This window comes from Gymnoscopelus braueri (assembly GCF_963280865.1).
Source record: "Gymnoscopelus braueri genome assembly, chromosome: 7".
NCBI lineage: Eukaryota > Metazoa > Chordata > Actinopteri > Myctophiformes > Myctophidae > Gymnoscopelus > Gymnoscopelus braueri.
In genome coordinates this window covers 40,170,516-40,198,307 of record NC_137608.1, presented here as the reverse complement: position 1 = coordinate 40,198,307, position 27,792 = coordinate 40,170,516, and the positions used below count along the sequence as shown (strand labels likewise).

Genomic DNA, 27,792 nt, shown 5'->3' with positions numbered 1-27,792 from the left:
CTAAAATATGATTACATTATTGTGAAACCATGCTGAATATATCCATAGACTAATAAATTAAAACGGCTCAGTCAGTCCGTCAGTACGAACTTTATTATCCTTTTAGAGAAATTTGTTGTGCAGACAGAATCACACAAGTAACAGTGACATAATGTTAATGCAGACAGTACACAGTACACAGCCAACAAAACAGTTCATGATTTGCCAATATGATTTCATTGAATAAGGTACATTTTACTAAACAGTAATTGTACATTGCACAGTCAGCAATAGACTAGAATGCTGTCGGGTATAATGGTAGATTTTAAAAAAATAGTACAATAGCTACTTACATGTAAACAACCAGAATAGAGCCTCATGCCTAGAAGGTTATACAATCTAACTTGTATAAAGTACAAGTTGTTACAATTCATTGTTGTATTTCCCATTAGGTCCAGTTTGTGTTCATACAGACCTGTGTTAAGTAAACAAACATTTGTAAGTGACAGATGTTGCTCATCTGACAGAATGGGGAAATCACTTCATTGTCATGAACAATCGAGCGACAGCGGTGTACTGCAATAAGCATTTCATCATTATGATTTGGTGTTCAGACTAAATAAGAACAGTGATAACAGTAAGAGAAGATCTAAATGTGTGTTAATCATGGCCACCGATTTAGGTTTCTGCCAGTAGATGCTCAAAAAATCTGCCAAATTACTTTTTGGAAAAAGTAGCCAAATGCATGCATTTCAGCACCACAGGGAATGAACAGACACACGCACGAACGGGATGAGGAGGTACTACAAAAGCCAACCATCCAGGAGGTACAAACCTCTGTAATCCCTCTTTGAGTGACCATGCATAAACACAACCTTTTTGTAAGAAATGGCAAAACCTCCGTACCTCCTTGCCAAATTTCCCACAGCACATCGGAGGCATATCCAGGTATTAAAACCACCGTTTCCACCACAGACTTCCACCAACTGACGGAGCGAGCCATAGTGTTGCTAGGCAGATTCATTGAACAGATTACTGAGTGGATGGGTTCTGGTGTTCAGAACTCAGAAGAGCTCTGTAGCAGTATTAATTCCTTTCATCCTCTCCGAACTTTCTTCGGATCAGCCGCGCAGAAAAACGTTGATGTTCGTTGGACTCTCTGTGAAGTATTGTAGCGGACCGCCACAGTATGTAGCCGCCTTTAATTTGCTTGTGCGAGTTTTTTTTTGTATTATTCCTTTTATATTCAAATAGTTTTCAATGCAAAATATAATGCTGTAACTGTGCATGGCTCTCCAACATGCATCCATAGTTTCACTTTTTGTTATTTTTGTCTCCGCCAGGCCGAAAGGCATGGCGAGAGTATGTTTTACCCCCTGTCCGTCCGTCCGTCCGTCCGTCCGTGTGTCCGTGTGTCCGTGTGTCCGTGTGTCCGTCCGTCATTCTGTCATTTTGTGTACAGCTAATCTCTGGCACCGTTGGCTTGATCGCAGAGAAACTGTGCACACACACTCCCTGGATGCCAGAGCAGAACCTCTGCCCCAAATTTTTCACATGGGCCTGTTATAGCGCCACCAGGAGGCCGCTTTTTGCAAAACACATTTTTTGACTGTACTCCTACAGATTTTATTCAAACATCACGCAATTCAGTACACAGTATCTCTATAGTCATGTGATCAACACGGATCTGTCCAATTTTCCATATTCTATCCTGATTGGCTAAGGTTGGCTTCCAAAGTTTGCAGGATTGCTCCGTTTTCAACAAAATGCCTCAGATCATGAACGCAGCTTGCGATTTCTGTGAGATTTCACACGCACATTCCCACTAGGCTGAGGAATAAATGCCAATTGAAATGTTTCAAATCAGCCTCATGGTGGCGCTATAAAAGGCCGATTTGTGTTTTGAACTATAGCTGCACCGATCTGCGTGAAACTTTGCACGCATACTCCCTAGAGGCCAAGGAAAAACATCTGCCCTGCTTTTGTCACATTTGCCTTTCATAGCGCCACCAGGAGGCCGACTTATGTAAAACAAATGTTTTGATTTAATCCTTCAGAATGTATCAAAATGTCACGCAAAGCGGTACACATGATCTCTATAGTCATGTGATCAAGATGGATCTGTTTAATTTGTCATATTCCATCCTGATTGGCTAACATTGACATCTAAAGTTTGCAGGAGTGGCCCGTTTTGAACAAAATGCCACAAATCATGAACGCAGCGTCCGATTGCGGTGACACTTTGCTCGAACATTCGCACTACGTTGAAGAACAAATAACACTCTTTTAACATTGCCCTATTATAGCGCCACCAGGAGGCCGATTTTTGCAACACTTTTCTTTTTTATATTACTCCTACAAATGTTGTCCAATCATGCAAATCGGTACCCATTATCTCTATAGTCAAGTGATCAAGATGGTTCTGTCCGATTTTTCATATTCCATCCTGATTGGCAAATTCTGAACATTGCTGCCCCACAATAACCTACCTGACCTGGCGGAGACCTGTGCTCCGAGGAGCACTTTTTCTAGTTTTTGTTGTTTTTGTTTTTTTGTGTAAACACAGCTAATCAACCATTTACAAGACAAAGCGAAGTCTGCGGGAACCCCGCTGCGTGGGTGAGAATGTGGGAGAGTCACAGACTTAAATTAAATTGACTGTAAACTTGAGTTCATGCACTTATTTTCATACAATCTGCCTGTGGCATTTTGTATACATAGTAAACGTATTAACCTGTCAGACTGAGTTTGATAAATGAAGAATCGAACACCATCATTAAAGCTCTTTTTTTTTTATTAAGGCAATTTATTCTCAACTTTTAAGGAAGAAAATAATGTGAATGAAAAGCATTTACTGTGGTGAATTGCATTTAATTGCATATTGTACATGGTTAGATGATTTATAAAGTACCTACCTTAATTTGTTTATTTCTATTCATTTATAAATATATATTCCACTCAAATTGCTAGGGATTTGAAGATAATATTTTTGTGTACTATGAAAACATGAACATTGGAGCAGATTATGAGGGCTATTAGGCTTTAATTAACCAATCTTCTTTTATGTGCAACAGTGATCTAACCGCAGTAGCCAGCTGTTGCACGTAGGCGTGTGTGTGTGTGTGTCTGTCTGTGAGCAGCTGATCTCCAGCACCGTTGGACCAATCTGCGTGAAACTTTGTACGCACACTCCCTAGAGGCCCTATAATTTGGGCACTATAATATATGGTGGCACTATAACAGGGCCCTTCTCTTGAACCGTAGGTCGTACAACCAAACTTTCCTTTTTTCCTGGATTCCTTGGATCATGATGCAACTTCCCACATAGGCCACACCCATTTCCGCCTGACAAGATTATCCACCATTTTGAATTTTCTTCATAACACACTTTTTTCTACTACTCGTACAGAATTTTGTCTATAATTCACGCAAATCGGTATACATTATGTCTGTGGTCACATGATCAAGATGTATCTGTCAGGTTGTTCAGATTCCATTCAATTTGGCTAAGATTGGCTTTCAAAGTTTGTGGGAGTTTTACACAAATGCAGCGTTTGATTGTCGTGAAACCTTGGACGCACACTCCCAGTAGGCCAAGGAAGAACCTCCACCCCAAATTTTTTAAATTAGCCTCAAGGTGGCGCTATAACGTCCTGCCTCACGTTTTGGCCTATAACTGTTGAACCGTAGGTTGCACATCAATCAAAATGTTCAAGTTAGATTTTTCAGGTAGGTTTTATACCTTATTTATTTCCATACAAAGTTTGTTGAAAATATTTTTTATGTGTGGTCCTTAACCAAATCATTGGTACTAACACACAGATCACTGTACACACATGTCAGTGGCTACAGTGGTTAGTTGTGCAAACAAGTATTCTGGAAGCCTTCTGTCAGACAGCACAGATTACCTTAAATTAATTGCAAAAGCTCAGCTATTGCCAGACCCATATTCTATTCTGGACTTTATTATTACATTAAATTATTAAAATGCCTAAATAAGTTCTCTGAGAACTCATCATAGGGGCCTGACTTGATGATGTTGGGAATCAAACTCAAGTTCTGATGCCCCCTATCCCTTCTTTCCAGTGTTTACTCTCTAGTGGAACAAAATGAACATAAACATCTTAATAACATAACATAATTAAGAAGAAAAATAATGATAATGATGTTCAGCATCAGTAATGTACATCAGCAGTTTTCTTCATGTGAAAATTAGGGCTCTGCCCTCAATGTATTTCCGAGAAAATAAATTAAGGTTGAATGAAATGTGTATGGAAAGCATGACTGCGAAGAAATACGAAGCAGCAAGCCGTCAAGCTTTCACCTCTGCCCCTTTTTGCTTTTCTGTAGCAAGAGACTACAGTAGTGTTTCGAAGAGCATGAAGTTTGCTGGTTTGATTTCCCAGAATGGTTGGAAAAATCAGTTTCCACTCCTTCCAGAACTGCTATCCAAGAACCTCTAAACCTCTTAACTAGCCCTGTTAACTGCTCAGTGGCCAACAGTACATTATTGTGGTTATGAGCTACCGTGTTGCTCCCCAGTATGAATCTCACCCTCCACGGCTACTCCCCCAGCCCAATTCTGTAGAAAAAAAACATTTTGTTCTAAGTTAACTCTCCTTAGATAAATGTTATAAAAAGATAAAAGAGAGTCCTCTTTATGGGTGTCAAACTATGTCACTCATCAGAATGGCACGGAAAATAAAATCTGACTTTGAACCATTCTCATAGTGTCATTCACAGATAAACTGTATAGCCAACAAAGCTTTTTTCTTTTAACAGTATGTCAGAGATGGCAGATCTTTTTTTTTGTTTGTTTTTTTCGATATATATTTTTGGGCTTTTTAATGCCTTTATTCGATAGGACAGTAGGCTGACAGAAAATGGGGAGAGAGAGATGGGGAGTGACATGCAGCAAAGGCCGCCGGGATCGAACCCGCGACACGCCGTCAGGCTACACTGAGCCTATAGGTGCCTGGACCGCTACGCCAACGGTCCAGGCCAGATGGCAGATCTTTTAAGCCAGCTAGCAGACTTTTGCAGCAACAGAATAACAGGGTGGTTTTATTTTATAGAACAACGTTTTCTATGGGCCTCCATACCGGAGGCCACTGTAATCTACGCACTGCTACAGTAGTGTTCACTCAAGCCCTTTGACCTTAGCAGTATTTGTTGAGTTTTCTTCGCTTGTCCGAGCGTATTTTACTGTTGCTTCAGAGCGGACCCCAGAGCCACCTACATTATGTACCTTTCAATACATAGGTATGCGGTGTGCCTGTACCTATTTCTCCTGGTCTGAGGATTACAATCATTTTGAAACATCAGATATCTGATGAGACTGAGAGACATGCTCATCGATACAGCGACTGCCATAAGCCTACATTTTCGCAATTTAGTGGGGGTTTGCTTTCCATGGGGAAAGCAAACCTTGTTCTTTTCAGACAATATCTTTGCCAGAGATAATATAAAAATACATTTCTGAAAATGAAAATCATGATCAGCATCGGTAATGTACATCAGCAGTTGTCTTCATGTGTATGGAGAGCATGACGAAATATGAAGCAGCAAGCCGTCAAGCTTTCACCTCTGCCCCTTTTTTCTTTTCTGTAGCAAGAGACTACAGTAGTGTTTCGAGGAGCATGAAGTTTGCTGGTTTGATTTCCCAGAATGGTTGGAAAAATCTGTTTCCACTCCTTCCAGAACTGCTATCCAAGAACCTCTGAACCTCTTAACTAGCCCTGTTAACTGCTCAGTGGCCAACAGTACATTATTGTGGTTATGAGCTACCGTGTTGCTCCCCAGTATGAATCTCACCCTCCACGGCTACTCCCCCAGCCCAATTCTGTAGAAAAAAAAACATTTTGTTCTAAGTTAACTCTCCTTAGATAAATGTTATAAAAAGATAAAAAAGAGTCCTCTTTATGGGTGTCAAACTATGTCACTCATCAGAATGGCACAGAAAAGAAAATCTGACTTTGAACCATTCTCATAGTGTCATCCGCAGATAAACTGTATAGCCAACAAAGCTTTTTTCTTTTAACAGTACGTCAGAGATGGCAGATCTTTTTTTTTTTTTGTTTTTTACGCCTTTATTCGATAGGACAGTAGGCTGACATAAAATGGGGAGAGAGAGAGATGGGGAGTGGCATGCAGCAAAGGCCGCCGGGATCGAACCCGCGACACGCCGTCAGGCTACACTGAGCCTATAGGTGCCTGCCCTGGACCGCTACGCCAACGGTCCAGGCCAGAACTTCTAAGCCAGCTAGCAGACTTTTGCAGCAACAGAATAACAAGGTGGTTTTATTTTATATTTTAACAATGTTTTCTATGGGCCTCCATACTCGAGGCCACTGTAATCTACGCACTGCTACAGTAGTGTTCACTCAAGCCCTTTGACCTTAGCAGTATTTGTTGAGTTTTCTTCGCTTGTCCGAGCGTATTTTACTGTTGCTTCAGAGCGGACCCCAGAGCCACCTACATTATGTACCTTTCAATACATAGGTATGCGGTGTGCCTGTACCTATTTCTCCTGGTCTGAGGATTACAATAATTTTGAAACATCAGATATCTGATGAGACTGAGAGACATGCTCATCGATACAGCGACTGCCATAATCCTACATTTTCGCAATTTAGTGGGGTTTGCTTTCCATGGGGAAAGCAAACCTTGTTCTTTTCAGACAATATATTTTCCAGAGATAATATAAAAAGACATTTCTGGGGTGAAAGAAGGCCAGCTGCTGAGCTCAGACTGCAAATATGTATTTGATGCATGCTGCATATAAAAGCCAAAGTTACTGTTCAAACTCTCATGATTTTGTTAACACTTGGAATAAAAAGGAAAATGACTATTCGAAAATAATTCATGAGAATTAAAGGGATCTCGCTCCAGAATATAATGGCCTGCAGTGAGAAACGGCGTTAATAATATGAAAGGGCGATACTATGAAATTGAGTTGTGATGAGGGAAATGAGCCAAAAAATCAATACTGGCACTGTCTTTACATAAAAGAGGTGATTTAGACCCTTGAAACATTGTAGCATAACAGCAGTGGCACCATTTTGAATCTTCCTGTCTAAGCAACGGAGCACAATAGAAATCAATAGAAATCTGCCTGGTCATTTATTTTTATTTGCCATTTCCTCTGCAGTCATGATCATTACTGGCCCTGCAGGTTTCAATTACCTGGATGGCTGGGGTTTATTAGGCCTCAGGCTCCCCGCTGTGATAAAGCCATATTATTAATACTGTTTGTTGTAATCACTTATAATCACTTATACTGTAGCTGTCTGTTATTAAGATTACACCCTTAATGTACAAGAATCTTCTTTTATTTCAACGTAGTAATTTTCATCCGGTCACTCCAAGGTGTTATCCGCTTTAGAAATGTTTTTAACCAATTAAGCCTTGGCCTACTGTATATAGTTTAATGTACAAAGAATAGCAAAAATGGCCTATCTACAAGCTTACATGTCTTGTTGTGAACTTGTAGATCTGCTACTTTTGACAATTTTTTTGCCTGTTTTTGCCAGATGTTCGCCTTTCATGACATACTCAGAGTAGGGATGCTAGGGTTCATGTGGGTAATGAACATAGGAATTGTAGAGGTTCTTGCACCCCTGGATTGTTAAGGCTCCTAGAAACCAATGGCATTCACCCCTGACTATTAGGGTCCCTATGAAAGTCAAATATAGACATAACAAAGCTGTTGGGAGCCTTAAAATAATCTTCCACTCCTCTCCCTCCACACTGTCCCCCTGGGGTTTTCCGAAAGGAAAATTGGCTTGACAGAATTGTGACATATGTCTGATAGAAAGGAACATTTCCCCCTAGTTTTTATTCAGTTTGAATAAATCAGTTTAAAATCTCAGGTGCTTACATATCTCCCGTCTACATCTATCTATGTGTAATTCGTTGCTTCTGCACCACCCAGCAGTTTGTCTGCTTTGGGCTATACGAATATCCAAAAACTTTGCAATAATGATTCCCTGTGGGATTCTTAATTATGTATTGCTCTTTTGAAAATGTTAAAGGCTAATGTTATTTTCTGTGAAAGAAAAATCACCCCGCCAACACTACCCTCAGGAGAAACAAAAATAAGATATTTTAAGTCCAGCTCTCTTTTTATTTTTTCTACTTTTCTTTTTTTTTATAATTCCACCTCTTGGTTCGAGAAAGGTCAGACTGTTTCTTGTGTTGTTGTGCTACTACGGACATAATTATAATTCCACGTAGGATCGTTGCATTCACTGACAGACAAGGTTGAACATTATGTTGCAGTGCTGGTCTCTCCTAGTCCCTTAGCTGTGCAGTACTGTACAGTATTCTGAGGAAGTTCACCAATCCATGTAGTCCCCTGCGATATGCATAGCTATTGACCTGTGTTTGACGGTATCGAAAGGTTAGCCCAGGATATAAATAAATGTTTCAAACTACAGGACAAGTAATTGGTTTTCCTCTAAATAATAGCTGTATGTTGGCACATTTTTATATATCCCATCTCATATAAGGTACGGTATTACTTTCATGGTGCCAGTGCAGGTATCTGTAATGATGCAGTTTGTCACATACTTTTTTTGCCACGTCCTCCTCCAAGGAATGTCTTAGAAGGCAACCTTATTTAACCAAGGATTCCTAATCTCTTCTGACATGTGTAGCAGTTGGACCTCATTTGAAAAATCACATGTTCAAGGTGCCATGAAATTATCAATGTCAGCTTGCAGGCAGACATCTACAGGCACAAAGAGAACAATTTGGTCTTTATCTCCATGTGTATGTTTCCCTTCACTCCTCTTTTCCTATTCAATCCCTTTCCTCCGTTCTTTCATGACAGTAAATAATGTTTAATAGGTGGTAGTTTTTTTTTGTTTTTTTTAGCTGACCCATGCTGAACAAATGCCTCTCGGAGCACCACAGTACAACTGCTGACTGAGTCCGTTTGGCCTCATGTATTTTAAAATGCCTGTATTATGAATGCATTCTCTCTACTATAGGAACTGTTGTAATCTATAAGATAACAAGTGGCACCCCATAGTGATGTTTATCATTTGTAACGGACCAGACCTGTGATAATGAATCATTCACAGTGGGGAAACATTGCTGACCACTACAACCCATCCACTCTCATTTTACAAAGTCAGCTTAAAGCTGTGATCTGGAACTTATTTTAATGAATAAAACGTCATTTTAACCGGTAGAGTACAGTATATGTCCATGCAATGTAACTAGCACAGCTAGCTGCAGTGTTGGAGGTGGTCTCTTTACTCTTCCCCTGAAAAATGTAGATGCTGGTTGACAAGTAGTAGTGCCTGAAGCTCATAAGCACAATATCTCCCCTGGACAAGTGCGGATTGCCTCTTGGATGAGTGGTAGATGCTTGGTCTCTCACACGGGAGATCTGTGTTTGAATTGCGGATAGGACTCACACAGAGATAAACATGGACCGCATGTTCATGTCCTTTACGTGGATTACTGTGAGGCAGTGAATGGATAGTTACGCATGGATCAGACTTCATTAGCATGTTCAGCCTGCATGCCTATAAAGAGTACATTATATTCTACAGATGAGTATGTCATATTTATTATATGTTAATCACGGTACCTTTATGAATACAATGCATGATGTGCTACATATTGTCATTTCTGAGGACTGTCGACATCTATTTGTCTCTTTGTCTTTTTGAAGGTCTGGAGTTTGCTTACTCAGCCGCCCCCAAGTCCATGCAGAGTGCCATCATGGGATTATTCTTCTTCTTCTCTGGTATCGGCTCGTTTGTGGGATCCGGTTTGCTGGCTCTCGTCTCCCTCAATGCGATTGGCTGGATGTCCTCCACCAAAGACTTTGGTAAGGAAGCACAGTATCATTTTTGACCAAATCTCAGGGGTCTTCAACGTTCTTCAGGCCAAGGACCCCTAATTGAGGGAGATGAAGCAGGGCCCCCCACCACATTATAGTATAAAATTGTGTTGCAGATTAAACATTTTCATAGATTTCATAGATAGCTTCATAGATTTGTTTGACAGAACTATCATTAGTGTATCTTGTCAATACTTAGTAAACTTGATCTTTCACTCTGTACTTAATCTGCTTTTTTTTGCCTCTGCACCAAACCTCTTTGCTGAAAATAGCCGATCTACAAGCTCAAAACGCCTCGCAGCGCGAGGCGTTGTGAGCTTGTAGATCTGCTATTTTGGGCTAAAGTTCTCCTCAGAATAGGGATGCTCGGTTTCAAGTACTATATCAGTAGAGTGTGCGCACTCATTTCCCAGACAGATTATATTCACTAACTACCCATAACTTTTTATTCGGCATCAGTAAATAAAAGTTAGATGTGAATACAGGCAACCCTTGCGATTTTGACCTGACCTTTCATGTGCCTTGGGGCACAAAAAGTTTGAAAACCACTGGGTTAGGGTCATATATCTATCTACATAACACTGTTGAATTTGACCTATGACCATGCATTTCTTGAAATTGCTCATTGCCAGTGAGGCTGGTTTTCTAGTGAAGAAAAGAATGTTCCTCCAATTCCTACACCATCTGAATGTCTGGAGTGTTACAGTTGTCAAGTCCAGCTGTTAGGTGCCTTGCACATGTGGAACGCCGTATTGACTGTGGACATCTCCGTTACATTATGCACTCTCAATAGAGGGGGGGGGGGGGGGGGCGTATGGATTTGGAATACAGAAATCTATTTTCCCGGGGACAGGTCACAAGAATTTTCATGCCTCGTCTTGATTTAAAATCCACTTAAGGAGTTTGTAAATTAGTTGTGCGGGTGTGTGTGTGCTCGGGCAACACCCGGTGCAATTCTCTTGTTTTAAGAGTCTTTCCCATAATAAATAGACATGTCAGACTAACGACAAAAGGTTTGTGTAAATCTGTCCAAGTGCTGGAATGAATAGCATGGCGGTGGCAGCAGATGGATGGGTTCCCTGGCGAGCCGAGGCTCCCAGCTCCAGATGCACTTTCCTGTGAGCGAGCGGTAAATAAGCCAGCACTGTAAATTGTTTACCCACAAACACCTAATAGCTCATTAATACAACGTGCCGACAGGTCGGGAGGTATTTTTTGATGATGTTAGCACTCAGAGATGCTTGGCACGACTTCATAAATCCATCCGTTGCCGCAGCCTTGCCTCACCCGAGGGGCCGTTTGTTTAGTAAGCATCATTTGACTGTTAAACTAACGTCGGTTTTGCCCCCAAGAGTCATTTTCTTCCTGCGTTTTTCCCAGACAAAGGGTGACTGAGCTGAAAAAATTGAATAAAACATCCTGGTAGCCATTGACAGATGGCACAAAGCCTTGGCCTAAAAGGCAGCCAGAAATCATGCAGGTTTTTTTTTTCTTGCGGCTGCGGAGCCTTCCATTCTGTCCTGACATAATTTGTTGGGTTGTGTGACCTGTCTGATTCCACCAGCCACGTGGCTCAACAGGTCTTCACATTTCCATGGCTGAGGGCAACGTGAGATGTCGTAAACAGTATCTTGGCTGTTTGTACTGAACAGAGCAGGCCCGGGGACAGACAACCAACATTAATCACAAGCTGGTGGCCTGATTACATAGCCACTTTCCATTTAAGTACAGCTGGCCCCTGGGTGTTGCTTAGGGATGGCACTGCTCACTCAACCTCGCACCAGATTTTAGGGTTGCTCACCTGTCTCAGCATGCTCCACCTCCGTTTCCTTTTGCTGTGTACAAGTCCAAGTAAAATCAACCTTAAGTGAAATCATTCCAGTTTCACATGACACATTTACAGTACAAACATTTAGCAGATATACAAGGTCATAGCGCTATGAGCTTAAATCTACTATATATTTTTTTTAAGTCGTGAACATTTGTGCAAATCTTTGAATATATATATATACACTTTTAACTAAAATCTTTGCTTCTGGGGGGGGGGGCGCCCTGAAACAAAATATTTTGAGATGGGGGTTCGCGGCCAAATACAAATCACTTTGGCTGGTCCTTGACATGAAAAAGTGTGAGAACCACTGATTATAGCAACATACGTTTTTTTTTTTAACTGTTAGGATTTAGAAGACAATTGTAGAATCCCCAGATGCAAAGATTTGAGTTTGAGAAATGTTCGCTTTAAAAAATATATGTATCAAAGATTTGCACACATTTTCAAGCTTTAAAAAAAATCTACAATCTACAAGCTCGTAGATACATAGTAGATCTCGTAGATCTACAAGCTCGTAGATACATAGCGCGGCACTCTGTGCCGCGCTATGTATGAGCTTGTAGATCTGCTATTTTTGAATAGCCAAAGAACCTGGAAAGGTGCATAATACAACTGAATTCCACTTTGCCACTGAGCAAACCCAGTTTGAAGGTTGCCCCGCTCAATTGTCCCCTGGTGGTAGTTGCTGAGTGAGGGTAGATTGTTTCACATGGCACCGCTTCAGTCACACGTATCCTTTGTGAACTCTAATCTTATGCACAGCAGGTCTCATGAAATGTGAGCCAAGCCAGTTTGTGTTTACAATATTAGCAAACCGAAATTAGATATGACCAATTGACCATGGCACGTCTTGCACCATTATAGAAATTGTCAATGGCATACTTCGAGGGACTGGGCAGGATTTTAATGTATTTTCATTTCTTACTTTTTTTCCTTTTTTTCCCTTTTTTGTTAAGGATGGTAAGTGGCTCACAAGCTTAACAAGGCCTCATTTATCATTTTGATTATTTAGAGACAGGTGCCTTCCACTGGAGTGCTCTGCCAAAGCACCGGGAATTGGCAAAGACCATTTATGGGGGTGTTCTGCTTTCCATTTTGTGGCATTTCTAGCACTGTACATTTTTGCTAATTCCTGTTAACCCCATGTATTGCCCACATTAACCCTGCAGTGCCTATTTAAATAAAGGAATAGCGGAAATTGTCGATTTACAAGCTCACAAAGAGCTTGTAGATCGGCTGCGGTATAAGTATATTGGGCTGGTTAAAGGCAGGGGAACAGATAATTGTAAATGCTGGCTATTCAAAACATTCAGTTAAGCAGTTTTGTGATGTCAGGAGTGGAGGAAGTCCAAACTGGTAAACCTAAACTCCCTATAAACAAACACAAGGATATCAACATCAATATACATTTAATTTAACCCTTTTATTGTAGAGAGCTTCCAGAGCATTGCAGGTATATCTATATAGAGTATATATTTTAAATGATAGACATTTGCCATGGCCAATACCCAATATTGTACCAAGTACTGTTAATTCAGTTTTCAGCAGCAGCAGCAGCTTCCTCCACTCGTGATGTCATCAACGTGCAGTTAGATTCTGCTACCAGTAGGGTCACTGTTTCAATACTTCTAATTTTAAGTCATTTCCATATCATTACATGAAAAAATAAGATGATATTTGTTGTTTAAATATGGACTGGATTATATAGTTTGTAACATTCGGAAATTTGCACACTTTATGTAATAATTGACAAATAAGTCGATATACAGTATAAGAATGATTGACCCTTAACATCCCAGTGGACATGTTGCTCGATAGTACTGTGCAGTGCTTCTGAACTGGTCATTCATCACTTGCTTTTATTTGTTCCTCAAGCAGGCAGAGTAGAAAGCCATCTCACCCTGCATAACTACAATTGGAGTGTTGATCTTTTAACCTCAGAGACTAATTCAATAAAAAAGGTCAAACTTCACTCCACCCTTCCTCGCATGAGAATACAGTACTTAAAAGAGGGAGGTGTTTTAGTTTCCCGTGTTATATCAAATTTTCGGCCATTGGCGTTTGCAAATAGCCGTGGCCGCATGAAAGGAAATGGCCTTTTCTTTGTCCAGTGTAAGTACTGACTAGACAAAGATCAGATGCCTAGGACACGTTCAGGCACTCGCAGTGAGTTGACATTCACATATCCTGCTCATGAATTGCTGGATTATACTTCATGAAATGTCAATGTTTTAATGGGGGGCCTTTAATGTCAGTCGAGGCAAATGGTCAAAGTCCCTCTTTTTCTTGTTGAAACGAGTTCTCCTCAGCCTCCTCTGGTATGCTACGGGTTCATACAATATGGGTTTTAGAAGGCCTAGACTGATGGGATGCATCGGAAATGACTTGCGTGTGCGCAATTTATTACAGACTGGGACTATAATGGGTCCATTATAAAAAACATACAATAACAGACGAGAAAGGAGAGCTGGGGTTGAGTTCAGGTTCCAGGGTGGATGCACCTAGGTGAACAGCTTGTACTGTATGTGGTGGTGGTGTGCAAAACTCATGCATCAATCAAAAAGTTTTACGAAGAAGAAGACAGCTGCGGAAAGTAGCTCTAAAAGCAAACATGCATTGATCCTCTCTCTGAATTCATTCTGAGCTGAGGGTGGTATTGAATGCATTGAAGCATTAAAATGTTGGGACATTGCACTGAAGGGCTACAGTTATTGATCCATTTTCAAACCTTAAATTGATATTGACCTGCCTCATCTCTCCTCACATGATATGTTCGAACAGCCCCACTTGTAGGTAATTTGACTCAACAACCATATTTGATAAAAAAAGGCCCCTTATTTTGGAGGAGTTCGAGGTGAGCGTAGAGTTGTTAGTCCGATCCGTTGGAGTCTTGATGCAGAACTCGGAGCCCAGTTTCTGATAAAAGTGAGTCATAACATTAAGGCAGATCTGTTTTGAGTAATGTACCACATCCCTTCAAGTTGATTTCCCACACCTGCTTAGCACTTACCGCTTAAATACCTGTCACATATTTATGGACTTTGTTAACCCATTAAGGCCTGAGGTTCCGATTCTACAAATGCCTTCTAAATACTAACAGTTCTTTTGAAAAAACGTACTATTCCTATGTCAGTGGTTCTCATGCCTTTTCATGTCAAGGACCCCAAAATGTATATATATGTATTTGGCCGCGGACCCCCATATCAAAATATTTTGTTCCAGGGACCCCCAGAAGCAAAGATTTGAGTCACAAATGTTCGCTTTAGAAATATATATATTCAAAGATTTGCACAAATTTTCCTGATAAAAAAAAATAGCATATCTACAAGCTCTTAGCATAGCACTCCGTGCCGCGCTGTGAGCTTGTATATCTGCTATTTTTGAATAGCCAAAGTGTAAAATAATGCTTTTTAGCTCAAATCAAAAAATTACACAGATGCGTTCCCGGTCTTATTGGGTTAATGGATTTTACAGCAAGTCATTGTTTTGCCTTTTGCTTCCGTAATTAGCCCTCCATACTTTTTGAAAGTATTTAGCAGCCAAGTGGGCCCTGGAGCCTTGAATTGGAAAGAGCAGGTAGAGACTTACTATGCGATGAAATTAGAGCAGAACCATTACAAAATTGAAACCTTTCACAACTCCCCAGCCCTCTCCCATAAACGGAGATGTTTCTAAGAATTTAGGGCAGTTTTTGCTAATCCTTTTTCTGTTCCTCAGGGACAACCGTAGTTATTCAGAGGCTGCTCCATAAAACTTTAGAATAAGGGACACCAATTAATGGTTAATTTTGACTTAATTGTTATTGTCAATCCCCAGCACCACCTGAATATGTTAGTAATTAACTAATCATCAAAGCTGTTACTTAAGAGTTAAAATAATAGTTAATGGGGCGCCCGCAGGCCTAGCGGTCCAGGCGCATACCACATATGCTGGTAATCCAGCTTGACAGCGAGTCGTGGGTTCGACTCCCGATCCCGACGACCTTTGCTGTGTGTCACCCCCCCATCTCTCTCCCCATTTCCTGTCAGCCTACTGTCCTGTCGAATAAAGGCATAAAAGCCCCAAAAATATGTTTAAAAAAATTATAGTTAATTATTGTAGTAATGGTTAATTTGTGTTAATAAGTGTTACCGGCGTATCAAATGTAGCCTAGAGGATGCTTAAAGATAATGTACCATCATCCCATTAGTCATAACCAACTAGTTTCACATTTGCAATGACATCAATCCAAACATTGCATGATATAAATAGTGTGAAGTTTCTTCATCAGTGGTGCTCTAAGAAAAAAAAGGGGGGGGGGGATCAAAGGACCACTGCATGTGTTATTGATTCGTAACTATTCAGGCTGAACAATCCTTGGTAAGATTTCAAACCATTGAGGGAATCAAAGGAACAAATTGCTCGATCCTCAAGGAGGCTAAAGGGACTGTTGAAGAGCTGGTAACAATGAAGTGACACAATTGGCATTGAATAAAATTGTGAGGCCAGTCCACTGAATGAGGATGAGGGACATAATACATGCTTAACCCTTTAAGACCGGGAACGCATCTGTGTCATTTTAAGATTTATTTGGCTATTCAAAAATAGCAGATATACAAGCTCATAGCGCGGCACCGAGTGTAGCGCTTTGAAAATGTTTGCAAATCTTTGAATATATATATTTTTAAAGCGAACATTTTTAACTCTGTTACAACTTCTGGGGGTCCCTGGAACAAAATATTTTGAGATGGGGGTCCACGGCCAAATACATTTTTTTAAAAACTGTTAGGATTTAGAAGACATTTGTAGAATCCCCAGAAGCAAAGATTTGAGTTACAAACGTTAGCTTTAAAAAATATATATATTCAAAGATTTGCACGCATTTTCTATTATTTTTTTCTCTTCAAAAATAGAGGATCTACAAGCTCATAGCGCGGCACTCGGTGCCACGCTAGCTTGTAGATCTGCTATTTTTTAATAGCCCAAAGAAACCTAAAAATGACACACAGATGCGTTCCCGGTCTAAATGGGTTAAGGTAGAGGAGGCACGGAAGCCTTTTTCAAAATTGTTGTAAATCAAGTCAATGAATCTTCATTGTCTCCGCCAGGCCGAAAGGCATGGCGAGAGAGTATGTTTTCCACCCCGTCCGTCCGTCCGTCCGTCCGTCCGTCCGTCGGTCCGTCCGTGTGTCCGTGTGTGTGTGTCCGTCCGTCCGTCCGTCCGTCCGTCCGTCTGTGACCAGCTAATCTCTGCCACCGTTGGCTTGATCACAGCGCCACTGTGCACACACACTCCCTGGATGCCAATTCAGAACCTCTGCCCCACATTTTTCACATGGGCCTGTTATAGCGCCACCAGGAGGCCGCTTTTTGCAAAACACATTTTTGGAGAGTACTCCTACAGATTTTGTCCAAACGTCAGCTTGCAATTGCCGTGAAATTGTGCACGTACATTCCCACTATGCCGAGGAAGAAATGCCACTTGAAAATTTTCAAATCAACCTCATGGTGGCGCTATAGCAGGCCGATTCGTGTTTGTACCTATAACTGCACCGATCTGTGTACAACTTTGTATGCGCACTCCCTAGAGACAAAGGAAAAACCTTTGCCCTGCATTTTTCACATCTGCCTTTTATAGCGCCACCAGGTGGCCGACTTGTATAAAACAATTGTTTTGATATTACTCCTTCAGATTTTATCCAAAATTCACGCAAATCGGTAGACATGATCTCTATAGTCATGTGAAGAATGATCTGTTAGATTGTTCATATTCCATCCTGATTGGCTAAGATTGACATCTAAAGTTTGCAGTAGTGGCTTGTTTTGAACAAAATGCCGCAAATCATGAACGCTGCGTCCGATTGCGGTCACACTATGTTGAGGAACAAATGCCACCCTTTTAACATTGGCCTGTTATAGCGCCACCAGCAGGTCTAATTAAGCAAAACAAATTTTTTGAACAGAATGCCTCAAGGCCTAAGAAGAAATGGCACCCTTTTCACATGGGCCTATTATTTCATTTTGTTCGCACTCTTCTTGCCACCGACATTAATCTCAATTGATTTAATAGTCTGGAAACCATTACTGTCAGTCAGTCGAACAGGGTCTTTTTTTACCGATGTTATCGCATACAATCTAAATGTGCCTTTTTGAAGAGTTTCTATATGCCATACCCTGCTGTTAATTAAGACTGCAGTGGTAGACATTCAGTTAAGTGTCGTTTATGGTGAATTATTGATTGGAAATATCAGCACGCGTGCTGAAAACCCACTACTTCCACCCTCTCCCGTCGAGCACATGGTTTTGCACTTCATGAATTATTCAAACGGGGCTTTGGTTTTTTGGCCTATTTCTTATATTTTAAACCTTCTCCTAGATTGATAGGACCCACGGAGTAGGCTGAAATTGATATTCAGCCTGAGTATGTGGAGTTTTCAATTGTGGGCCATTCATGCTGGCAGAGTACAAAATTGGCGAACCACAGGAGAGAAAAAAAATCTCTACATGAGCAAGGTTTCTAGTCGGTAGTAATGCAAGATCAAAGGTTTCAATAAGTGAAAGGGGATCCACATAGATGGTCCATTGCATGTGCGCATTGACAGTTGTGTGTGTGTGTGTGTGGTGCTACTACCATACAATTTAGGCATTTAGCAGATGCTCTTATCCATTGTGATTTTCATTAAATCAGTAAGCAGAGTAACCATGAATCCTAGTCGGCAAACGATAGGGTAAAGTCATACTGTACAGCATGTAGAGTGCAAAAAAAAACAATGTAGTGCTTCAAATAAACTAGCTATCTAAATAACATTCTTAACATTCAATTTTGTGGTCAAGCAAAAACTAAACTAAACAACAAAAAACAACAATATGTCAACAAGTAACAAGTATCTGTATAGTATAACTATCAGCTATAAAAAAAGATGACAAGAATGGATACGAGGACTGAGACTGGCGGAAAATGTGTGTGCTTATATTCCGCAGTGCTTATAGTGCTTATATTCCGCAGCTTGGGAGCCAGGAGGGAGAATATTTCTAGGATGTTTGGAGCGTTGCCCTGATTTAGGGAAGGTTTGAACAGGCTTCCTGTGTTGGCTGATCTGATCTAAATGAGCGGGAAGGGTGGTGGGGTTGGATGGATCATGTCCAGATGTCCTGAAGGTACGGGGGGGTGCCATGCCCTTGATTGCCTGCCTTGTATGCTGTCACCGTTGTTTTTGTACTGGTTGCATTGCAACCGTAAGCCAGTATTATCTTGGTATCTTCTCCTTACTAACCACAAACATTTGCAAACAACTGAGAGACAGGAAGAGAGTAACTATATATGTACTGTATGTGACGTTGTGATATACTTTGCCGAGCACATGAATGCACGTGTAAAGCGACGAGATCACTTTTTATCAGCTGGATTAGTGGAATTCTTTGATCAGTACAAAACAATGGTGTATTAAACCAGACACTGCACATGGATGTGGAGGCTTCGGGCTTGGACTGAGGTTACATTCTGGGAAGTTATAGGGATTGTATGGAATCATGCTTACTGTATAACCTCAACAGTTCTGTCTGCATTTGACGTCCTCTGCTCCATTTTTTGCCTTCTCTGTTAGATCACAAAGCTTGTCATACATAGGCTACGTAAATCAATAAACTGCACAGTATCTGACCTGAATTGGATCAAATTCATGTCCTGAAAAGTCTGGGAATAATAGTCACTCTTAATATTCTCGATCATTTGTGATATTTCACAGTGAACTAAAAATAATGTCCACTTACAGTATAGACTGTAGTGGCCTATATGACAGACATCATATTTAAAGCTGAAATGTTATTTCCCACTAATTGGTGAAAAATATTCTCACAGATTTTCTCATACTACAAAAAAGGTGTAGCAGCCATTATCTCTTAACGTTATTGCTTTCTTCTGGTCTGTATACTCTGAAGGAGATCTTGAAGCCGATCTTTCATTCTCAGCTGCCATAGTTAAATGGATAAGACTCTAAGCGGAGTTCTCTACTTTTGTCCTGCCTGGTCAGACAGTACAGTAGCACCAAGGAGAGTGTCTCCAGTCATGGTGAGGATGCTAATTGGTATAACTAGAACTTCGGCCGCGCTGCGCGCGGCCTCAGCTCTATCGCCCGCGCCCACATAGCACCTGCGCCCACACAGCGATCTGTGCGCCCGCCCTGCACCCCTCCTCCTCCCCCAATGTGCAGTATTGAGAGCCCTGACGTCACAACATTTGGAGTGATGGCCACTGCACTCTGGTTGATTGGAATACACCTAGGGCCCAGGTACAGCTGAGATGAGAGAGGAGATGTGTATGTTAGACACAATATGACTCTGAGCAGGCATCACAGTGTTTAAATTGCATCTGGTGAAGAAGAGACTTTATTTTCCTATGTAGGTAGTATTGTGTAAATACTGTATGTACAGTACGTACTGTACTGTACTGTACTGTACGGACTGTACTGTACTGTCCTGTACCTCTACCTGTACTGTACTGTCCTGTACCTCTACCTGTACTGTACTGTCCTGTACCTCTACCTGTACTGTACTGTCCTGTACCTCTACCTGTACTGTACTGTACTGTACTGTACGGTCTGTACTGTACCTGTACTGTACCTGTACTGTACTGTACGGTCTGTACTGTACCTGTACTGTACGGTCTGTACTGTACTGTACGGTCTGTACTGTACTGTACGGTCTGTACTGTACTGTACTGTACTGTACTGTGCTGTAACTGTACTGTACGGTCTGTACTGTACTGTACGGTCTGTACTGTACTGTACTGTACTGTACGTCCGTACTGTACTGTACTGTAACTGTACTGTTACTGTACTGTACTGTAACTGTACGTACTGTACTGTACTGTACTGTACTGTACGGTCTGTACTGTACGGACTGTACTGTACGGTCTGTACTGTACTGTATTGGGGCATAATGCGTTTCATATTAATTGTACATCGTGCAAGTAGAGTAACGTGTGGGAAGCAGCTGGTGTTACAGGCAGAATATTGAGGAATGTTGGGGGAAAATGTGGAGTTAGTTGGGCCATGTGTGTGCTTGGAACCGGCCTCCATAGACTTGTTTAGCCTCCATGAGTTTGGCCGTCATTAGAGGTGCAAAATGTGATATGACTTCATAGTCATAGTGATGTCTCGTCATCTTTTGCTACGGTGTAGTCTGCCAATGACGAGAATGAGAAGATTTTGTGTTTTCAGTGGTTTTCCACTAGATGGCACTGTTGGCCTATGGGTCAGTGTTTGGCTCTCTGTGAAGCAGAGGAGCAGCGGGTCGTCTGATCGCAAAAAAACAGCCCATTCATTTCCTTGTTGTTCGATTTGGGAGAATGGCTTTTTCTCTGCTGCTGTTGCTTTTTGGCGAAAACAGCCTACATTCAACTTCCCACAACTATGGAACGGATGATCGTGGCGGCTCGCTTCCCCCCCCCCCCCCCCCCCCGATTCTACAAAACTCGGATACGTCTTTTAAAGCGACCAGGGGATCGATCATACTGGAGATGAATATTCTACGATTTTTCAAAGGTTATTGAAAACACTTGAAAATCGCTGGCAGTGGCGTGGCAAATTATATTTTATTTCTGGCAGTCAAAGAGTTCATTAAGAAAATACCGGATTTGAGCTTTATCTTCTAAAACCTTAAAATCTGGTCATGTAATGAAAGTTTGGTCGGTAAAATGGAATGGAAATATGTAGGCACCCTGTATGAGCAGTGAGCACACAGGTATCCTCTTGACCCAGAGGACAGCTGACTCTAAAGGGACACCTGTGTAATTACTGTAGACTGCAACCCTTTGGCTGTCAGAATCCACTTCCTGTTCCCCTCGCACCCACCTCCTGCATTCTCCACCATGGGAAATGACAGAACTTCAGGGGAATTACCCCTTATCCAATTAAAATCCAACCTACTTCTCCTTCTTTGGCTCCATATTGCCTGTGTCATTCCCATGTGGAGAACCTAATAGGTGGCCTTTTCTTATAAATTGCTTCAGGTTTTTGATATTTTCTCATTTGAAAATGATGTGGCCTATAGCTACCCGATCCATTGTATGGTATTAAGCTATACAACTATGCCTCACATTGGGCATTGGTTTACAGGAACCAAAGCCGTTCTAATCGGCTTGGCTACAGGAAGAGTAAAAAAGCATCAGTTGCCCAGCACGTGAACAGTTACAGCCTTTTAATGACGAGCTATCCCCAGAATGTCTTCTGGCTATGCTAAGCAGTCGTGCCAGTACCCATGCACGCTCCTCTCAAAAAAGTAGGCTAGAATGTCAACCGGGCTGCTTTACATGGTCAGGGGTGAAAAGCTGATTTAATGGCAACACAACTGGTCCATTGTTCAAGTATGAAAATGGATGAGTTACCATGGCTGTCGGCTTCGTCCTTCATGTTAAACCCTAGCTAGGGGAAAACAGGATTTGTTTAGTTCTCCCCCTGTAGTGTTTTTTTTTCTTTTTTCTAAATGAGGACAACTATTCCCATCAACAGTAAAGTAGTGTTTGGTAGTAGTGACAGTGGCCTAAAGCGTGAAGGAAGCTGCTTGGAAGTGAAGGAGCCTTTCTTCTGTTGAAATGCCCTTGAGCAAGGCACTGAAATCCCAGCTTGTCACAGTAAAAAAAATACTGGCCTGTGCATAAAGGTGCATAAAGTCTGTGAGGTGTAACTTGTTCTCATCCTGCAACTGCAAGGTCTCTCTGCTTGTCACAGTAATAATATGCAGTGGCCAGTGCAAGACGGTGCATGTCTGTGAGGGGTGACTCGTTCTCACCCTGCAACTAGGCCTCTCACAATTATTACTTAATCGTCTAATCGCAAGTATTTTATATAATCGCAATTATTTTTGCATAATCGTCATAATTACATGTAAAAAAAGTCATGTATTTAAAAAAAAAAAAAAAAATAGTGGAAATGGCCGATCTATAAGCTCAAAACGCGTCGCGATGCAACGCGTTTTGAGCTTATAGATCGTCTATTTCCACTATTTTGAAAAAAATAAATAAATATGACACTATCAATGTTTATTTTTAAGTATAAAGTCATTATTATGTGTTATTTGTCATATCTGCCCTGTGCAACTTTTGTTGTTTGTACGAAAGCTAAAAGCTTTGCGTGGTAATTAATCGTCAACTTAAATTTGTAATCGTGACAGCCCTACCTGCAAGGTCATTTCTGTAAATAATGTCTTGTTGTTTGGTTCACTTGCCTAGATAAAATAAGGTATACAAGTCTAGTAATTGCAGTATGTTTGCTTCCTAGTTAGGATACTGTAGCAACAAATGAAGATGGATTCTGAAACGAGTCAGAGACTATTGTTATGGATGCCAAATCATTCATTGGCTCTCTGCATTTCTATTGTAATGCTTACTGTAGTGCTTGCTCTCTTGCTTTACTGTAAATCCCTCTGGATTAAGAGCGTCTGCTAAATGCCTAAATGCAAATTGTATTTTATCTCTTTTTTATTGTCATACTGTACGCAAATAGGCAATGATGCTTTGTTTAAACTTTTGTTGGCCAAGCTTTTCACATTCCACAGTTTCTCTCTCTATCTCTCCTTGTCAGTATGTTGGTTCTGTCTTTCTAGTTTGACCCTCCTCTGCACAAAGTCACATTTTGCGTTCCAGTGAGTCAGACTGTGAAACATCAGTTCATGCTTTGCTCGTCTTTATGGCATTTTACTGATGAAAGAATCACTGACTGAGCATCAAAGCTGAGGAGGCCTCATATTCCTGTGTGCTTTTCTTCTCTCACAGCTGTGGCTCACACATCATCAATACAGTCTTCTACCAAAACATCGATGTGCAGGGTCAAATATATTTGCATATTTAGAAAGTTCTTTTTACAGTTGTCACTTGAGGCTGCATCTGCGCTGAATCCCATTACCTCACAGAACCCCGTTTACCTCTAAAACCAGTGATTCTCAACCCTGTGGGCCGTGGGGGGTATTGCAAGTGGGCCCCCAAATAATTGGCAAAACACTTTGATTTTAATGATGATACAACATTAATTAACCCATTAAGACCGGGAAAGCATCTGTGGGTCATTTTTAGATTTCGTTGGCTATTAAAACATTGTGAAAGTGTTTGAATATACATTTTTAACTCAAATCTTTGCTTCTGGGGGTCCCTGGAACAAAATATTTTGAGACGCGGCCAAATACATCATTTTGGGTGGTCCTTGACATGAAAAAGTTTGAGAACCACTGATATTATAGCAACATAAGTAAAACATAATAAAAAAAAAACTGTTAGGATTTAGAAGACATTAATTTTGTAGAATCCCCAGAAGCAAAGATTTGAGTTAAAAAGGTTTGCTTTAAAAAAAAACATATATATTCAAAGATTTGCACACATTTTCACGAAAAACAAAACCGATCTACAAGCTCATAGCGCGGCACTCTGTGCTGCGCTATGAGGTTGTAGATCTGCTATTTTTGAATAGCCCAAAGTATAAAATAATCTAAAAATCCAATATACGTACTGTAAAAGTCATGGTATTTTTCCATTAAAACCTTGAAAAGTGGGTTTTCATTGTGATACAGATCTGTGTGTCAAAACTAACTGAAAGTATATCAGGTTAGTTTTATTGATGCCAAGCTGGAACACAATCGATTGATTGATCAATAAAAAACAAACGTGCTCTGAAAATGGACGCGGCCGCCCACCCATCTGACCACTGGCTACTGTGTTAAAGCTTTTGAGCTTTTCAACTGGGCCCTGATCCAGGAAGGGTTGAGAACCACTGCTCTAAGGCATGGTGCTCTTCAAACCGTCTCTTTATGTCTGACTACCACACATGAGAGCAGAACCATGGAAACATGCCAAAGGAAGTTATAGCAGGTTTACGCCCTTTTGTATTCAAAGTCATATTCCTTTAACCCGTTAAGACCGAGAAAGCATCTGTGTCATTTTAAGATTTATCTGGCTATTCAAAAATAGCAGATATACAAGCTCTCGGTGCCGCGCTATGAGCTTGTTGATCTTTGAATATATCTTTTTTTAAAGCGAACATTTGTCAAACATTTGACAAATGTCTTCCAAATCCTAACAGTTTTCTGAAAAACTATTGTTGCTATATCAGTGGTGCTCAAACATTTCTTGTCAAGAAGAATTCTATGTTTTTGGCCGCCCCATCAATATGTTGTTCCAGGGACCCCCCAGAAGCAAAGATTTGAGTAAAAAATGTTGTTATTCAAAGATTTGCCCAAATGTTGCATAAAAATAGATCTACAAGCTCATAGCGTGGCACTCGGTGCCGCACTATGAGCTTGTATATCTGCTATTTTTGAATAGCCAAAGTATAAAATAATGGTTATAGCTAAAATCTAAAATGACACACATGATGCGTTCCCGGATTGAATGGGTTAATGTGGAACAGCACATTGTAGCAAAGGAATTACATTGCCATCTTCCATCTGCACTGCAGGTAGTGTCAAACGCTATTATGCCATGGTTTATTCTTTTTTTCCCCCTCAGTATTCCTGTATTTCTCATTGATTCTTTATGTTCCGTGGCAAATATAATTTGTATTTTCATCCGAATGCTGGCCCTTGCAAGTCTTTTGTTTTCTGCTCCGGTAGCACTTTGCTCTCCCAGGCTACAGTGTACGTGTACGTGTACGTAACCGTGAGCCTGTTTTCCTCTCTTCCCTCTCTCTCTAGGTAACATCAATGACTGCCAACTGCACTACTACTTCTTTTTGCTGGCAGCCATCCAGGGTCTCACGCTGCTCGTCTTCCTCATCGTGTCCGTCAAGTACGACAAGGCGAGGGGCAGAGCAGGAAGCCACCGGCAGAGCGCTTACTCTTCCTGACCTCGGGGGCTGACCCCTGGCGGCACGTCACTGTTTCCCTTCCCCTTCACATTTGCCTTTGTCTGTTGTTCATTGTACCCAGTGTCAAAAAGGACCTGCGTGATGGATATCCAGTTTTTGGGCGGTGTAGCCGCCCCTATAAGTGGGGTTGGGACACCTCATTAGCTGTATTGTGATTGGCTCATTAGTACACCCCTAGCTGTACTGTGATTGGCTGACTCTATTGGCTGACTCTATTCAGCACTGTGATTGGCTAGCGAGACACATGATGACATTAATAACCTATAAATGGGATTATGCACTTCGAAAAATCCATTTTTTTTTCGAAGTGAGCTTCCATCACTATGATGACCACCGCCCACTTCACACTGGGTGTGATTTTTTTTATTTGTTGGGTGGGTGGGTGGGGGATTTGGGAGGGGGAGGAATGTTGGTCTCAAAGAAAACTACTCCACAAAGGGTCCCATTGCGCAATAACAACAACCATTCATTATTTCATTTATGTGAATTTCTTGTAAAGTAAAACTTATTTAAACTTAAAAGCAGGGATGATTCACCCTTTTCTAGTGCTGATGGTTTTGCAGCACTGGTCTGGACACACGGGTACCATTTGACAGCCTCAAAGATTAATGGAGCAGCCACAAGGCAATTATCTGGGTTTTGTCATTTTTAATAACTACAGTACACTCTTACCCTTGTGTGTTTACTCTCATTGCCTTTCTTAGATTATTTGCACTTGACTTGAGGAGTGGTTCCATATACTGTATGAAGACTGCTTTCAGGTATTTTATAAATCATGGGAAACGGCCTTGGTACTTTTATTTGTTTTCTAGCCCAGATTTATGTCTGTAGGAATGGCGCTATTTTACAACTAACCTGTTTTTTTCCACCTTAATATGATGATATGTGCCTGCCTGTGATTTTCTTCTAGTCATAAAGCCACAGTCTGGATTCTGTTTTTTTCCTTTTAATGTACTAGAATATTAAAGTTATTTTTATCTTGAATCAGATTATTCTTCTTGGTTTAAAAGAGAGATTCATACAGTACAACTATGCAATCCAAACATCCAACAGCTGGTCACGGTGAATATTTAACATGTGCTGGGCAAACATCAACATGTGGTTGGAGATTCCCCACATATCTGAAATGATAATTCAGTTATTCAATTAAATAATTTAGACAGTGTAGTCTGAATGTTCTGGTTATTGAAATGTTCTGGGATCTGTGATGCATCTGTTTTAGCTTCATACTGTACAGAAATTAATTATTAATGTCATTCAATTCTAAGAATGAACTCACGGTACAGAATAGTAATAACCAAAATCCACTTGGGGTACAAGGGTGGTGGTATTATATTGCACATCATGAAATGTAAAACTGCCAGAGCTCAGTGTTAGAATTGTTTACACACTCCTGTGGGTGAAATAAAGTGCACGTGTGACTAAACATAACAAAAAACAGGATCCAAATGACAGTATACTGTCTGTACTGTATGCGATGCCTGTTTTAGAGATTCTTCTTTTTTGTTGGTTGGATATGTGTAGAAGTTGCCTGTTTTGCTTATTTCAGTTGATTTGTTTGTTTTTTGTTTTGTAAAATCCTATTCATCTAAAAATAAATAGTATTTTTTAAAGGTAATCCTGTTTTAACAATGCTGTATAGCAGTGGGATAGACTTTTTTTGGGTTACAATTTTGGTCATTAAAGTATAATCAAATATGACATGCCTTTTGACTTTTTATGGAACATACAGTATATTCAAACAGGCATGATATGTCAAATTAGGTTTACTGTAGCACCAGGTAATGTGTGAGTTGTCACATGAGCTTACCTACTAGGTTACTTGCCCAAGATGTGTTTCAACTGGCCACTCCGTCATAGCCTAAAGTGCATTTTATGCCTTTAGCTTTTATCTGTTACTACCAACCTGGCAACCACAGGGCTTGTTTTTTTCCCACAATTCTTCACTCTCTACGCTGGTGACATGTTCAGTGGGTATTGGGTAAAATATCAAGCAAAGCCTCAAATACAGTAGTCCCATTAAAATGTATTGTGAATAAAATATGATCTTTCAGCATGTTGGTTGTCTGACAGTAAACGTCCAAAGAGTAGACAGGCATTACAAAATCTTATAGCCCTGTCATGACTACTGTTATGGTTTGCTGGTCCGCAGGCGCACAACATCACTTTAAAGTAGCCTGTAGTAGTGTGTCTTATTTGTCATGACAAAGAACCCACAGCAAGCTGACTTTGAAATACGCTGCAAACGCAGAGGTGCGAGGCGTCATTTTGATGAGGTTTTGCATTTTTCTGCGACA

General features: G+C 40.8%; 1 protein-coding gene across 1 annotated transcript in view; it reads left to right on the top strand.

Annotated features, from left to right (window-relative positions):
- slc15a4 (solute carrier family 15 member 4) overlaps window positions 1-25,841 on the top strand; it is a 43,809-nt gene extending 17,968 nt beyond the window's left edge. The window contains exons 8-9 of the mRNA XM_080434415.1: window positions 9,665-9,823; window positions 25,323-25,841. Of these exons, the coding sequence (XP_080290541.1) occupies window positions 9,665-9,823; window positions 25,323-25,474 (311 nt within the window). The 3' untranslated portion in view covers window positions 25,475-25,841. The remainder of the gene's footprint in view (window positions 1-9,664; window positions 9,824-25,322) is intronic.
- Window positions 25,842-27,792: the final 1,951 nt, after the last annotated feature.